Consider the following 15,344-nt stretch of genomic DNA (forward strand, 5'->3'; position numbering starts at 1 on the left):
AGCAGAACAGCATTGGTGTGCGTTTCTGGGGAGAAAATGAGGAAGGTGCAGAATATATGTATTCCAAAAATGAAGAAATACTCAAATAGTAAAATAGTACAACCGTGGTTGACAAGGGAGTCAAAGCTATTGTAAAAGCAAGAGAAAAGTCATACAACAAAGCAAAAACTAGTGGAAAGACGGAGGATTGGGAAGTTTTTAAAAAACCTACAAGGAGCAACTAAAAAAATCATTAGAAGGGAAAAGATGAAATATCAAAGCAAGCTAGCAAATCATCTCAAAGTGGATAGTAAAAGTTTTTTCAAGTATGTTAAAAATAAAAGAGAATGGAGAGTCGATATAAGACTGCTAAAAAATGAGACAGGAGAAATAGTAACAGCGGACAAGGAGATGGCTGATGAACTAAGTGAGTATTTTGCATCATTCTTCACTGTGGAAGATACTAGCGGTATGCTTGATGTTGTAGCGTGTAAAGGAAGAGGAGAGGTGCAGTTGCTATTATAAGAGAGAAGATGCTCAAAAAACTGAAAGACCTAAAGGTACTTAAGTCACCCGGACCAGATGAATTGCTCCCTAGGGTTCTGAAAGAGGTAGCAATAGAGATTGTGGTGGCATTAGAAATGATCTTTCAAAAATCATTGGACTCTGGTATGGTGCCAGAGGACTAGAAAATTACACTCCACTCTTTAAGAAAGGAAAATCCTGCCTGATGAACCTTTTGGAATTCTTTGAGGAGATTACAAGTGGGATAGATAAAGGGGATGCAGTGGATGTTGTATATTTGGACTTTCAGAAGGCCTTTGACAAGGTGCCACACTTGAGGCTGCTTACCAAATTAGGAGTCCATGTTATTACAGGAAAGTTACGAACATGGCTAGAGCATTGGCTGATTGGAAGAAGGCAGTGAGTAGGAATGGAAGGGTCCTTTTTTGGTTGGCTGCCAGAGACTAGTGGTGTTCCTCAGGGGTCGGTGTTGAGACCACTTTGTTTTATGCCGTATGAAAATGATTTAGATGAATAAATAGATGACTTTGTTGCCAAGTTTGCAGATGATACAAAGATTGGTGGAGGGGCAGGTAGTGTTGAGGAAACAGGTAGGATGCAGAAGGACTTAGATCCGGAGAATGGGCAAGAAAGTGGCTAATGAAATACAATGTTGGAAAATGCATGGCCATGCACTTCTGTAGTAGAAATAAATGCGCAGACTATTTTCTAAATGGGGAGAAAAAGCAAAAATCTGAAATGCAAAGGGATTTGGGAGCCCTTGTGCAGAACGCCCTAAATGTTATTGCAGGTTGAGTCGGTGGTGAGGAAGACAAATACTATGCTAGCATTCATTTGAAGAGGTCTAGAATACACAAATAAGGATGTTACAAATTTCAAAGGTACATTTAATGTCAGGCATTCTTTTTCTTCACAACCATCCATGAAAACAGAGGAGTGCTCCAAAGAACGAATGACAGTTAAATGTTAAAACCCCAATGACCCCCCCCAGCTCCCGCCACCCACGCATAAGCAGCAGCAAAGCAGCAATCCGCTCTCCCCCACCAGTTAAAAAAAGCAATGGCGCCCCCCACCATGCACTCAAGTGTGCAGCAAAGCATCAATAAAGACACAGACTTGCAGTACCCCAAAGACTACTCATTCACCCAGTAATTTGATGTACCACAGGCTGTCTCTGTCCCTAATAAGGGAAAAAGAGGTGTCCCCGTTTCACAGCAAAAGGGGAGACATAACAAATAATTCACTGTTTTACGATGTTAAGAGTCTGTTGTGTCTCTTTTTCTGAGCTCTGTACATTGTGTATTGTGAACAGTTTTAGGCTCCTCATTTTAGAAAAGGTGTGCTGGCATTGGAGAGGGCCCAGAGGAGGATTCCAGGAATGAAGGGGTTATCATACAAGGAACATTTGATGGCTCTGGGTCTGTACTCGCTGGAGTTCAGAAGGATGAGGGGGGGATTTCATAGAAACCTTTCGAATGTTGAAAGCCCCAGACAGAATAGATGTGGAAAGGATGTTTCCCATGGTGGGAGAGCCTAGGACAAGAGGGCACAACCTCAGGATAGAGAGGCACCCTTTCAAAACAGAGTCGCAGAGAAATTTCTGTAGCCAAATGGTGATGAATTTGTCAAATTTGTTACCACAGGCAGCTGTGGACACCAGGTTGTTGTGTATATTTAAGGCAGAGATTGATAGGTTCTTGATTGGACATGGCATTAAAGGAAATAGAGTTGAGGAGAAGGGGAAAAAAAGGATCAGCCATGATTGAATAGCAGAGCAGACTTGGTGGGCCAGATGGCCTAATTCTGCTCCTGTGTCTTGTGGTCTTATATTTAAAGTTGAAATTGATAGATACCTGATTGGTCGAGGCATTAGGGGATAAGGTAAGAGGGCAGGTGTATGAGTTTGAATGGAATCTGGGATCAGCCATGATGAAATGGCAGAGAGAGTCGATGGGCTGAATGGCCTAATTCTGCTCCTATGTCTTTTGGTCTTGTGGTCTAAAGCAGTAATATTCCTCAATGATCTGGGGGTGGGGAAACGTGGTTGCAAGACCTGATGAGACCTTGTGGGACATTCTCTAGCTGTGGCTGAATGAGGTTATAACCAGGTGAGCACACAATTTTACATGGAAGTATGTACAGTGAAAGAGAATGGTTTGATCAATGTCAAAAACAAAGAATTGGATATGGTAGTATTGTGCAAGGCAGTCTCAGTGACATGTGTTATAATTTTTAATTTTAAGATTTCACAGAACCATAGTTTAAGCAAAAACCCGCTTTCTGTATGAAGTACTAGTGTGTGTATAAATATGACAAAGTAACTGCAGACAAGTGTGTGGTGTAGCAGATACTAGGATACTTACACTTATCTTGAGCATTTGCACTCTTCATTTAATCATAGCGCATGCTTAATATTTTACATTTCTATCTGACCAGAAGTAATATGTTTCTTCTTTTGGTTTGTACCCTAATTTGGAGATTTTTCATCTTTCTCAGTCACAAACATTAACTTGATGAAGCTCAGTTTGCACTTAGTTCATTCAGTTGAAAATGAATGGAGTATTTGCTCCGAAAATGCACACACTTTATACGTTGATCTGAGTCCTGAAGGTTGAATTTACGCCTGTACTTTGAAGTTGATATAAAGTGTCTACAGAGGAATTCCTGCTCTGAGACATTAACACTTGACACTTGATTCTGAAAGGTGACCACCACTCTACTTAAAAGTGATGTCATCATGAAAATAAAGTATGGTTCCTGCAAAACTATAACATTTAAAATAAATCCAAGGTAGTTCAAATATAATTATCTGTGGACTACCAAGAATATGATTTTTTTGTTTTGATTTATGGAAAATTAAGCAACAAGATGATTAATTGGCAGAAAATTGTGGGAATGTCTGATTTTGTCCATTCTGTGTGGCAATTTCCTGCTTCAAATTAAATAATGTAATTCTTTATTCATGTGAAGTGATAGTGTAAATGCATGTGCAAGTGAGTTAATAGGCCCAGATTATACAGTATTTATTGTTGTTTTATGTTGCAGTAGATAATTAATGCATTGTGCTAGTTCAGCCATCTAATTTGTCAGATGGAAGGGATAATACTTTAACAAAAGATACAATCAGTAATACATTTTCCTTTTGAATTCATGAGAAAGCTTTGGCTACTCCTGTAAATTTCTAAATCTGAAATTTATGAGCAGTAGAAGTGTGAATGTTAATGTAACATTATATGTCTGATGGTTTTTGACAATTCTGAAGTATTTTTAGAAATGCTAGGTCCTAATTAAGGAAAGAGCATTCAGTATCATTATACTGTTTCATTGTGTACTTGTTTTAATTATTATAACTTCCCTCTTTGTTTTGGAAAAGTGTTCATTAATCTGAAATTAACTATAGCATTTATTTTTGCTGTTTCTGTGGTGTTTTTCTTCCTTTGTGTTTCAGTCATTATACATCTTGTCATCTTTAATTCTAGATTTATCAACCAACCATTCTGACTCAGTCGAAACTCACAACCTTGCTTTATCAGACTCTAATGTGGCAAATCTGTCAGAAGATAAACATGATAATGGGGAGAGAAGCAAAATACAAACAGAAAATGATTCTCAGCATTATCAGGGTGTGCAAGAACCAGCTTCAGATCCTAAAACAGATGGCAAAGAAGTCAAGAGACAGAAATCTCTGAGGAAAAAGGTGGAGGATGGAGTACATTCCTCTAGCAGAGTCTAGTACTAGCTGAGTGTTCTAGACGAGCACCCAAAGGTATCTGGGAATTGGGCATTAATTGTATATTACTACATTCTGGGAATCCAAATTGAATTCTATCTAAACGTAATACAAAATCTTATTAATAATAGGTCAACTATGCATGATCCGCAGTTATGGCTATTAATGCATAAGCATGTATCAAAGAGCACTAAAAACCTAACTTGTTTATTATAAACTTTATTCAAAACCATTGGCTGCAGAGATGTAATTAAATACCACTCAAAATCGATACTCAAGAACATTGGATAGCTGAGTAATGCTCATTAACCCATTGATTTCTCGAATAAAAATACTACAAGCAACAGTTTCTACTGAAAGCATAAAGGGATAACACTTGGTTTCTTGAGAAAAAAACTAACCATTTGCACAGAACTCAACTGCAGCCTTCTAGATGGAAAATATGCAACAACTAATGCAGCTTCCTCTTCCTAAATATAGAATATTGGGCAATTTCCTTTTTTATTGCATAATGTTCCTTAAACTTATGACTGGTAGCAGATACTTGAAATTGCATGTTTGCAAAGAATTATTGGATAGCTCAAAGAAACCACACTATTAGTAAATATTTTGTTCCTATAAAATGTAATTTTGCTCCTAAACTGACAAATTTTAGGTGGTATTCTAATTTATATAATTGAATTATGAAGTTTTCTTTCATTATCATATCTGTAGTTCTTTATTGGAAAAATATACATTACTGTGCAAAGCTTGGGTATCTATATAGTCAAAGGCTTTGCATAGTACTGTAGTAATTTTATGTATTGCACTGAATTGCTGCCACAAAAAAACAAACTAATTTCATGGAATATGTGAGTGATGATAAACCTGATTCTGATATGGGTATCTGTTGTGGACTGAGAATGGGAAGGGAGCAGGGAGAAGGGAATCATGGTTAGGAAAAGGGGAAGAGAGAGAGAAGGGAGCAGGAAGCACCAGAGAGACATTCTGTCATGATCAATAAACCAATTGTTTGTAATCAAATTACTTTGCCTGATGTCTCTAGGGCTGGGTGTATCTGCACCAGCGCCACCCGCCCCCAAGCCCCTTGCACATTTTTCCTGCCACCTGTCCCACACCTCTTCCGCAGCGCTCCACCTGTGTCATTCCCAGCATCCTTTGTTCCTGCCAGATTTACAAACTCACTCCACATTGACAAATACAGTACTGTGCAAAAGTCTTAGGCACCCTAGCTATATATATATATATACACCAATGCTTTTTACACAGTACTGTACTTAATATATTTTTAGAGAAATCAAATGTTTTTTTTTCCTTTCCGCACCTTGTGGTGTATCGGGCGGCAACCTTGCCATTTCTTTAGCATTTTCGTCTTGCAGAGTTGCTAACTCATACTTAACACAGATAGAAAGTGTGCAAGGGGCAGGCTGAATTCAAACCCAGAGCTACTCGCTTTGAAGTCCAGTGTGGATGCCTGTACATCACATGCCAGCTAAAAATCAAATGCTTATTGCCAAACTGCACACTTCTAGCAAAGTCCACTGTGCTGAATCAGTATTGAAAAATATTACAATTTCAAAATGCATCTTTTCTTATCAATCTCATGAATTCTCAATACAATCTCTGAAATTGAGTAACCATCAGATGTAATTTTGACAAGGAAATGTTTGTTTCATTGATTTTCTGGGCATGCTGGTGTATGATGCACTCTCATTTAAAATACGTAACATTAACATGGGTGGAACTACCCAAAATGATTTAAAAGTTAATATCTGCATGTATAGCATGAAGTGTTGGGCAAGAACTTGCTCCTAAATATACCATGTTCTTTAAGAATTCTTCTGTTTTGTATACAATGAAACATTTTGACAGTTCTTCAGAATTCACTTCAGTCTGCAACTGTAACTCAGTTTCGATCTCCACAAGTGTACCTGACTTGCTGAATGTTCTCAGAATTTTCTGTTTTGTTTCCCATTTATAGTTGAAGTGCAAATGGATTTTGTGTACCACATTCAACCACTGAACTTGCATATAACCTCACTATATCCTAGATACAGGGTACTTTTACCCAGGTGGCTATAATTCTCAGTCTACTGATGTGGTTACAGTTAACCTCAGCCCTTCAACTTGACAATTGTACATGCTTTGGTGATCATCTGCTTTGTTAGTCCAGTCCAATCTGATGCAGTTTTGATTTACTGCATGTTAACTGCCAGAATTTTTGTATGAATTTAACTGCAGTCATTATACTAAATCAGTGTACAACTGGCATGCTTAAAACAAATCACATAAAATAGTTTTATTCTTTGGGTATAAATCTTAATGTTTGCATGGAAGCTTACTTAGATATTGCATATTTCAGTCTTTTGAAATTCCTTTGCAAAATTATGTACTTTCTCAACCCTAAGAAGCAAGTCTGCAACAACAGCAACTTGTGTTATATAGCATTTATAATAAGCACTTGGCAAAATTCATCATTGAATCATATGAAGAACTATTGTGATATATGGACAATTTTATGAGTACCTTGAAAGAGGAAAGTGAGACAATGGAAGTGGGAAGCTTAAGAAAGGTATTTTCAAGCTAAAGGCATAGTCTTCAAATGGTAATGTCATGTGCATCAACATTAATTGGCTCCAGGGGTGTACTTATTTTCTTACATTTTCTCTAACGAGCTTCCTTATTCCAAATTATTTCTCTACAGTTCCAGTCTACATCTCCAGAATCACAAATCAGTGATTATGTAGGATTACTTTGCTTCTTTCCTCCCCTTCCAGCTCAACTTATGAAGCTGTTTTTAAATTTATTCTCTCATCTTGCTATAGTAGCAGAAATGCACATTAGATGCAAATACTTAAAAATACAACTGCAGATGCTGTGGATCAAAGAATACGTACACAATATTCTCAGATGCAAATACTTGCTGTTCTTTTTTTCCCAAAAACTGCAAATTTTTTCCAAATAACCATGTCAACAATGGTATGAAAAGGCCTTAAGGGTTCATAAGTAGGGGTTTCGTGAAAAATATGCTTCTCTATAGCAGACATCCCACCTCTCCCGGAAGTTCTGGGAGTCTCCCGCATATTGATAGTGGCTCCCTGACGCCCACAAATTATATACAATATTCCGGAAATCGATTTTTTTGAAAGTGAGAGAGAGAGAGACAAAGGAAGGGAGAGAGAGCGTGCAACATGGCAGAGTGTTCCAAAAAAACATACTTCACCCCAGACTACACTAAAGTGTACCCCTGCCTAATAGGGGTCAAAAATAATGACAGTGTTGCTCGCTGCACTGTTTGCAACAGTGACTTTTCTATTGCCCATGGAGAGTTAAAATGTAAAAGACATGTTGAGGTGAGTTTAACAGGTGTCATTTGTTCATTAGCATAGCTAACGTTATTTAAACTAGCTGGCTAGCTGGACATCCCACCTCTCCCGGGAGTCTCCTGCAAATTGATGGTGCTACCTCCCTGAAAAGAGTTTTTGCAGGGTGGGATGTCTGCTATAGTTTAAATATATTCCTGATAGGATTCTTTAGAAAAAAAATTAAACTATAATATTACATATTAGTAATGTGAAAATAGCTAGACCACTGTGGCCCTCTGACTCTTCAACCATGTGCTTATCCAGACCTGCTACCACAGCCATGTGTCCTTTCTGGGAATATGTCTTTACTACCAGCTTGTACCACGTGGCTTCCAGATCCATTTTCATGCTTCCCACTTTTAAGATTCTCTGAGGACTCCTGGTACTCACACTCATTGATTGCTTCTCCCACTGCGTTCTATGCGCCACACTTTCTGCCATGAGGAGGTACCTGGTGTCCCTATCCCAGTCACTTCCACAACTCCAGGATTCTCTCTCCACTGCCTGCAATGGACCTGGCTGCTACTTTATCCTCTGCTGGATCCATACTTTCAGTCGCCAGTTCTTTGACTTTCTCACGTCCTGCAAGGTTTGGAAGATAGCCGTCTACAGACCACAGAACCTGTCATCTCCAACACTGCCAGGTCCAGACGCCTCCAGACTGCGATCCTGCTGCCGATATCAGTAGCTCTAACAATCCAGAGCAGATTTAAAACCCGGACTCCACTGCCATCAATGCAGATTCCAACGACCTCAGACACCTTCAAAGTGCTGATTGCACAACCTCTGACTTGGACTCCAACTTTGACCTCCTGGTTCGGACTTCACGTGCTGCAGCTGGAATCCTAGTCTCCGCTTCTCCCACCACCATTCTGCAATCCTATCTCTCTCAGGTACCACCATCACCCCCAGCTCTTGGGTTCTTGGAGACTCCATCTTCCTCTCTCCCCGCTATCCCTGAACACCCCAAACCTCCCTTCTCCTCAGACCCTGCCAGCTCTCTCCCCCTCCCCCTCCCCCTTTTGATCCAAGCTCTCATCCATGCCAGGTCTTCACTATTCCCTCTGACCTTCCCCTCTCTGAGTCAGAACGTTCTGTAAGGGCTTCACCTTTGTCCCCCTGCACAGACACCTCAGTGAGTCCCGTGCCCACCATGATACTGTGTCTTTCTTCTGCCACCTTCGTCTCTGAGCCTACTTCTTTGGCAAGGACTCTCCACCCCACACCGATGACCCCTTCTCCCATCTTCAACACTCCCTCTTCCTGGACACCCCACCCTGGGCTTTTGCCTGCTCTCCACATCAACTGTCTTGACTTCAACACTCCATCTGAATGCTCTGTTCTCCATGCTCTCTGCGCTGATCCTAACCTCACCATCAAACCCACAGATAAAAGGCATGTTGTAGTAGTCTGGCATACTGACACCTACCTTGCTGAGGCCCAGCGACAACTCTCGGACAACTTCTCTTACCTCTTGAACACAATCCCACTAAGGAGTATCACGCCATTGTCTCCCACACCATCACCAACCTTATTAGCTCTGGGGATCTCCCATTCACTGCCACCAACCTCCTAGCTCCCGAGCCCCAGACCTCCCATTTCTACCTCCTACCCAAGATCCACAAACCTGCTTATCTATTGTTTAAGCTTGTTCCTGCCCTACAGAACTCATATCTGCATACCCCGACTCTGTTTCATTTCCCCCTAGTTCAGTCCCTTCCTACCTACACTTGTGGCACTTCACACACTTCGGATCTTTTCAATGATTTAAAGTTCCCTGGCCCCCATCATCTTATTTTCACCATGGATGTCCCATCCCTGTATACTTCCATTCCCCACCAGGAAGGCCACAAAGCTTTCCATTTCTTTCTGGACACCAGACCCAACCAGTTCCCCTCCACCACCACTCTCCTCTGTCTAGGATATCATCTTCACTCTTAATAATTTCTTCTTTGGCTGCTCCCACTTCGTTCAAACAAAAGGTGTAGCCATAGGCACTCGTATGGGTCCCAGCTATGTCTGCCTTTTTGTCAGCTACATGGAACAGTCTATGTTCCAAGCCTACACTGGTGTCCATCCCCCACTATTCCTATGCTACATCAACAACTGCATTGGTGCTGCTTCCTGCACCCATGCAGTGCTTGTTAACTCATCAAATTTGTCTCCAACTTCCATTCTGCCCTTTTCATTTCCTGGTTCATTTCCGACACCTCCCTCCCCTTTCTCAATCTCTCTTACCTCTGGAGCCAGCTTATGTCTATTATAAACCCATGGACTCTCACAGCAACCTGGGCTATACCTCTTCCCACCCTGTTATTTGTGAAAATGCCAGCCCCCTTCTCTCAATTCCTCCGTTTCCGCCATATTGGATTTCAGGGTGAGGCTTTGCAGTACAGAACGAAGGAAATGTTCTCTTTTTTCAAAGAAAGGGGCTTCGCTTCCTCCACCATCAATGTTGTCCTCAACCATATCTCATTAATTTCACACACATCTGCCCTCACTCCATCCTCCCATCACCCCACCAGGGATAGGGTTCTCTTGTCCTCACCTATCATCCCACCAGCCTCCACAGCCAGCACATAATTCTCTGTAACATCCACAATCTCCAATGGGATCCCATGACGAAGCACATCTCTCCCTCCCCCACCTCCCACTTTCTGCGACTCCCTTATCCATTTGTCCCTCCCCACTGATCTCCCTCCTGACACTTATACTTGCAAGCCCCTACACCTCCTCCCTCACTACCATTCAGGGCCCTAAACAGTCCTTCCAGATGTGGCAACACTTCACCTGTAAGACTGTTGGGGTCATACACTGTGTCCGATGTTCCCGGTGTGTCTTCCTGTACATTGGTGAGAACCAACATAGATCGGAAAACTGCTTCGCCGAGCACCTTTACTCCATCTGCCAGAAGAAGTGGGATCTCCCACTGGCCACCCATTTTAATTCCATTTACCATTCCCATTCCGATATGTCCATCCATGGCTTCCTCCACTGTGTCGATGAGGCCGCACTTAGGTTGGAGGAACAACACCTTGTATTCTGTCTTGGTAGTTAGAGGCTACCTCATGGCATGACTATCAATTTCTCAAAATTCCGATAATGCCACCCCCTGCTCACCATTCCCCATCCCCTTTTCCCTCTCTCAACTTATTTCCTTGCCTACCTATCACCTCCCTCTGGTGCTCCTCGCCGTTCTTTCTTCCATGGCCTTCTGTCCTCTCCTATTAGATTTCCCCTTCTCCAGCCCTGTATCCATGTATTCACCGATCAACTTCCCAGCTCTTTTCTTCACCCCTCCTCCTCCTGGTTTCACTTGTCACCTTGTATTTTTCCCTTCCCTCACCCCACCTTTTAAATCTGTTCCTCATCCTTTTTTTCTCCAGTCCTGCTGAAGAGTCTTGGCCCAAAATGTCAACTGTACTCTTTTCCATAGATGCTGCCTGGCCTGCTGAATTCCTCCAGCATTTTGTGTGTGTTGCTTGGATTTCGAGCATCTGCAGATTTTCTCTTGTTTGTGATTAGATCACTGCTTATTTAGTCCGTATTCAACTTGTATTGACTGAATTGACAAAGCACATATAGGCTGTACAATATCTGCCAATTTGTGTACCTAAAGAGCACTTTCAATTGTATCTGAACACATTTCCACTACAACTCCTTTCTCTAGTTAAAAGACTTGATCTTTCTCTGGTATCTACTTGAAATCGAACTGCCTTCTTGGTGTCATATTTGATTCTGAGATGATACCTATGTATCAGTAAAACATCACCCAGCCAATCTCCGCTTCAATTAACCTGCTGATAAAATTCCAAACCCAATTGTTACATCAAGCCTTGAATAGCTAAGCTGCAGTTCTCCCATCTAAAACTGTAATTGCTAAGCAATCTTATTTTACACTAGATTCTATTCAATAATTACTCCTGTGCTCACTAATCTTCAATGCGATTTAAAGCAACGGTTGATAGGTTCTTGATTAGTCAAGATGTCAAAGGTTAAAGGGAGAAGGCAGGAGAATGGGATTGAAAGGGACAATAAATCAGAAGTGATGAAATGGCGAAGTAGTCTTGATGGGCTAAATGACCTAATTCTGCTCCTTTTTGCTCTTTTGGTCTTATAAAATGTGTGTTAAACACATTTGCTCTGTTCCCACTCAGCAGTTCAGGTTAAATATTTTAATGCTGGAATATTTTCCTACAGTGCTATCAGTGACAGTTACCTGTTTTACATTTTCACTTTCTTTGGAGAAAGTTTCAACATGCATGTTTGAGGATGCCTTTGGTCTGAAAATGAGGAAACATTTAATGAATTTTGGCTTAAAAGGAAAATTAAACAGTTTGGATCAATACTATCTTTGGTATTTTGTCCTCTTTTTTTCTAGAAGCAACTTTAGAAGTCCAGGAGGAACTCATGAACATCACTGAAGTAGATGAAAGATTTTATTCCACGTCTTCCAATACAGTTGTGGTAACTACTAATAACAAAGTATCTGCTGGAAAGTCCCAGTGGCAACCACTGGGTAGCAAACCAGGCAAAGAAATAGCAGATGAAACCTGCCAGGTACACCTTGCTCATAAACACCAGTCTCAAAGAGCTGTGAGTGAGAATCTTGACCTTTTGTCCATGAAAAGATTGACTCTAACAAACAGCCAGTCCCTACCTAAATCTGGAAGTCAGAGTCTGGCTAACACCTCGACGGTGCTCTTCAGTAAGTCATTTGAACAGGTTAGTGGAGTGTTTATTGGAAGTAGAAATGTAGCAGAATCAAACAGATTGTCAGCCTGTAGTCTTCAGGATGATAGACTTGTGTCAGATCGCGACCTTCAGGCCTCCATCACACAACAGAAGCAACAATGTTCAATGAATTTTAATGTTCATCTCTCAACAGATATGTAACTTTGCAAGTTGGATATTAAAGAAAATTTTTTTCCCCAGAATTTTTTATTAAGCAAATATTTTCAATTTCTTAATGTACCTGTGTAAAATTGAACAATGAAAAGTAAGGTGCATAATGTGTATATTAATGAATATTCTAATTTTGGCTTGACCTATTTTGAAGAATTGACTCTTTTAGAATAGTAAAAAACCATGAACATTGAAGAATTGGCCTTGTAATATTTTTTCTGCTGTAATCTGTTTAATTATTTCTACCACATTTAATTGAATTGTATTTCAAAGGGAGAAAAAATACTATAGTATAAAAGCTGTGAGCTTTGAAATAGCTATATACTGTACATGTAGAATTTTGATATGAATTTTAACTGGATCTTTCACCCTGCATGCATTTTTGAATTTATAATCTGTACATATGCTTCAGTGCCTTTTTCAAAGACTTTTTTTTTTACAAACAAATGCTGCCTGAAGTCAGTACCTATTCCTATTTCTGATATCTCCTTGCGTTAACAATTTCAGAATTTCATTGTTAATCTCAATGTGCTCTAGAAATTAAAATGCTAACTTGTGGAACAAATAAAAGAGTTTGTTGGAAAGTTGCAAAAACCAATCCCATTATTGTGGTTCAGGCTGTCACGTAAGTATTCTGAACAAAAATATACAATGTTAATTTGATGTTTCCAGACAAATGGCTTATTGTATTTAAATAGCACATTATTGTTCAATTGTTCAGTTTAGAAATGGCCTCAAAGCCAAAATACATTTGGGGAATAAAATTAATTGAAATTATTTTGCAAAAGATAACTTCAGGTTTAGCTTCCTTGGACAAATTGCTGTATAACTTGAATCATATTAATTTCTGAATTGTTTAAATGTTTTTTCTTAGCAATATATTTCTGAGAGCAGCAAAAGTTTAAAATAGATTTTTTAAAACTGTTATAATTTCCTGTCAATAATAATAGCTAGACATACTATTGCTTTCAGCAGTTACTCATACAGTTCTTGCATAGAAGTGGAATATATGCTTTCAGATTTCATGACATTTTATTCTGAATTCAATAATTCTTTCTAAAGGAAAGCTGGATTCTAAGAGCAAAGGAAAAAGACATGGTCCTTTTTCTTACTTCATCAAAAGCAAATTGTGATTATCGAAAGATAATTTTATACGGAACCATGAATCACATCTATAACATGGCCTCTGCTGAGATTCCAATAAAAGGGTCATGTAGGTATCATATCACAAGAACTTAAATAATTTAATAAATGCCATTACCTTTCTAGGATACGTGATTATATTTGACTCTGATTCTGATCTGATATTAGACTATTTTTGTATGTTAAGGTATTAGTTCAGAGACTTCGACAAATGTTAATCATGTTCAGCACTTCTGGTAATTAATATCCCCCATTATCAATTTCCATGCTTTATTGTTTTGATTTAGTCTCTATAGTTTAAGATAAAGGAGGAGCCAGTTGCAATGACCTCATGTGAAGTTCTATGAAATTTGAAGGCTGGATTATCAAGGGGAACTAATTAAAGCAACAGTATTGTTAAATATCATTGCATTATGTGAATGTGATTTTGAATATTTTTTGACCTTCACTATAAAACAAATTGAAAATAATTGGTTAGATGTTGTTAAGAAACTAATAGAATTTGGTTATCTTTGTGGATTTTTCTATATTTGTCTTGATGACAAATGTTTGTTTGTATTACAACCAGTTGCTTTTCTGCTTTGAATTTAAATTTTCTATGCATGGTGACTTTATCATCTCTGGTACACACAGACCTTCTGCTTTATATAACTTGCTATTAATTTCCAGAGATTAGGGAAAATTATTTTTTCACAACTTACAAAAACTTTGTATATTTCTCTACTATTTTTACTATGGACATGAAGTCTTTGTGACAAGGAAAATTAAATGGCAAGGTCTTGGGGATATTCCACTTTACAGAAGAGAAAGGTGCTGATTGTCTTATAAGATATGAAGGTAAACAAATCTCCAGAAAATGGTAGCAAAGAAAAACCTGGGAACTATAGGCTAGCAAGTCTGATGCTGTTGTAGGTGAGTTACTGCAAAGGATTTTGAGGGATAAGATATATATGCACCTGGAAAGAGAAGTTGATAGAAACATAGAAAATAGGTGCAGGAGTAGGCCATTCGGCCCTTTGAGCCTGCACCACCATTCAGTATGATCATGGCTGATCATCCAACTTAGAACCTTGTACCTGCTTTCTCTCCATACCCCCTGATCCCTTTAGCCACAAGGGCCATATCTAACTTCCTCTTAAATATAGCCAATGAACCGGCCTCAACTGTTTCCTGTGGCAGAGAATTCCACAGATTCACCATTCTCTGTGTGAAGAAGTTTTTCCTCATCTTGGTCCTCAAAGGCTTCCCCTTTATCCTTAAACTGTGACCCCTCGTTCTGGACTTCCCCAACATCGGAAACAATCTTCCTGCATCTAGCCTGTCCAATCCCTTTGGAATTTTATACGTTTCAATAAGATCCCCCCTCAATCTTCTAGATTCCAGTGAGTATAAGCCTAGTCGATCCAGTCTTTCTTCATATGAAAGTCCTGCCATCCCAGGAAACAATCTGGTGAACCTCCTCTGTACTCCCTCTATGGTAAGAATGTCTTTCCTCAGATTAGGGGACCAAAACTGCACACAATACTCTAGGTGCGGTCTCACCAAGGCCTTGTAACAACTGCAGTAGAACCCTGCTCCTGTACTCAAATCCTTTTGCTATGAATGCCAACATACCATTTGCCTTTTTCACCGCCTGCTGTACCTGCATGCCCACCTTCGATGACTGGTGTACAATGACACCCAGGTCTCGTTGCATC

The 15,344-nt window shown here is 39.7% G+C and overlaps 1 protein-coding gene across 4 annotated transcripts in view; it reads left to right on the forward strand.

Moving 5' to 3' along the window:
- Positions 1-13,088, forward strand: part of hycc1 (hyccin PI4KA lipid kinase complex subunit 1) — a 153,605-nt gene extending 140,517 nt beyond the window's left edge. For 3 of the 4 annotated variants that reach the window (XM_073024619.1, XM_073024620.1, XM_073024618.1), the window contains one exon: positions 11,981-13,088. In XM_073024619.1, coding sequence (XP_072880720.1) covers positions 11,981-12,495 — 515 coding nt within the window. In that variant the 3' untranslated portion in view covers positions 12,496-13,088. Of the gene's footprint in view, positions 1-3,983; positions 4,271-11,980 lie in introns of all 4 variants that reach the window. The other variant, XM_073024621.1, reaches the window with a different exon arrangement.
- Positions 13,089-15,344: the final 2,256 nt, after the last annotated feature.

The sequence above is a fragment of the Hemitrygon akajei genome, chromosome 20, assembly GCF_048418815.1.
Source record: "Hemitrygon akajei chromosome 20, sHemAka1.3, whole genome shotgun sequence".
NCBI lineage: Eukaryota > Metazoa > Chordata > Chondrichthyes > Myliobatiformes > Dasyatidae > Hemitrygon > Hemitrygon akajei.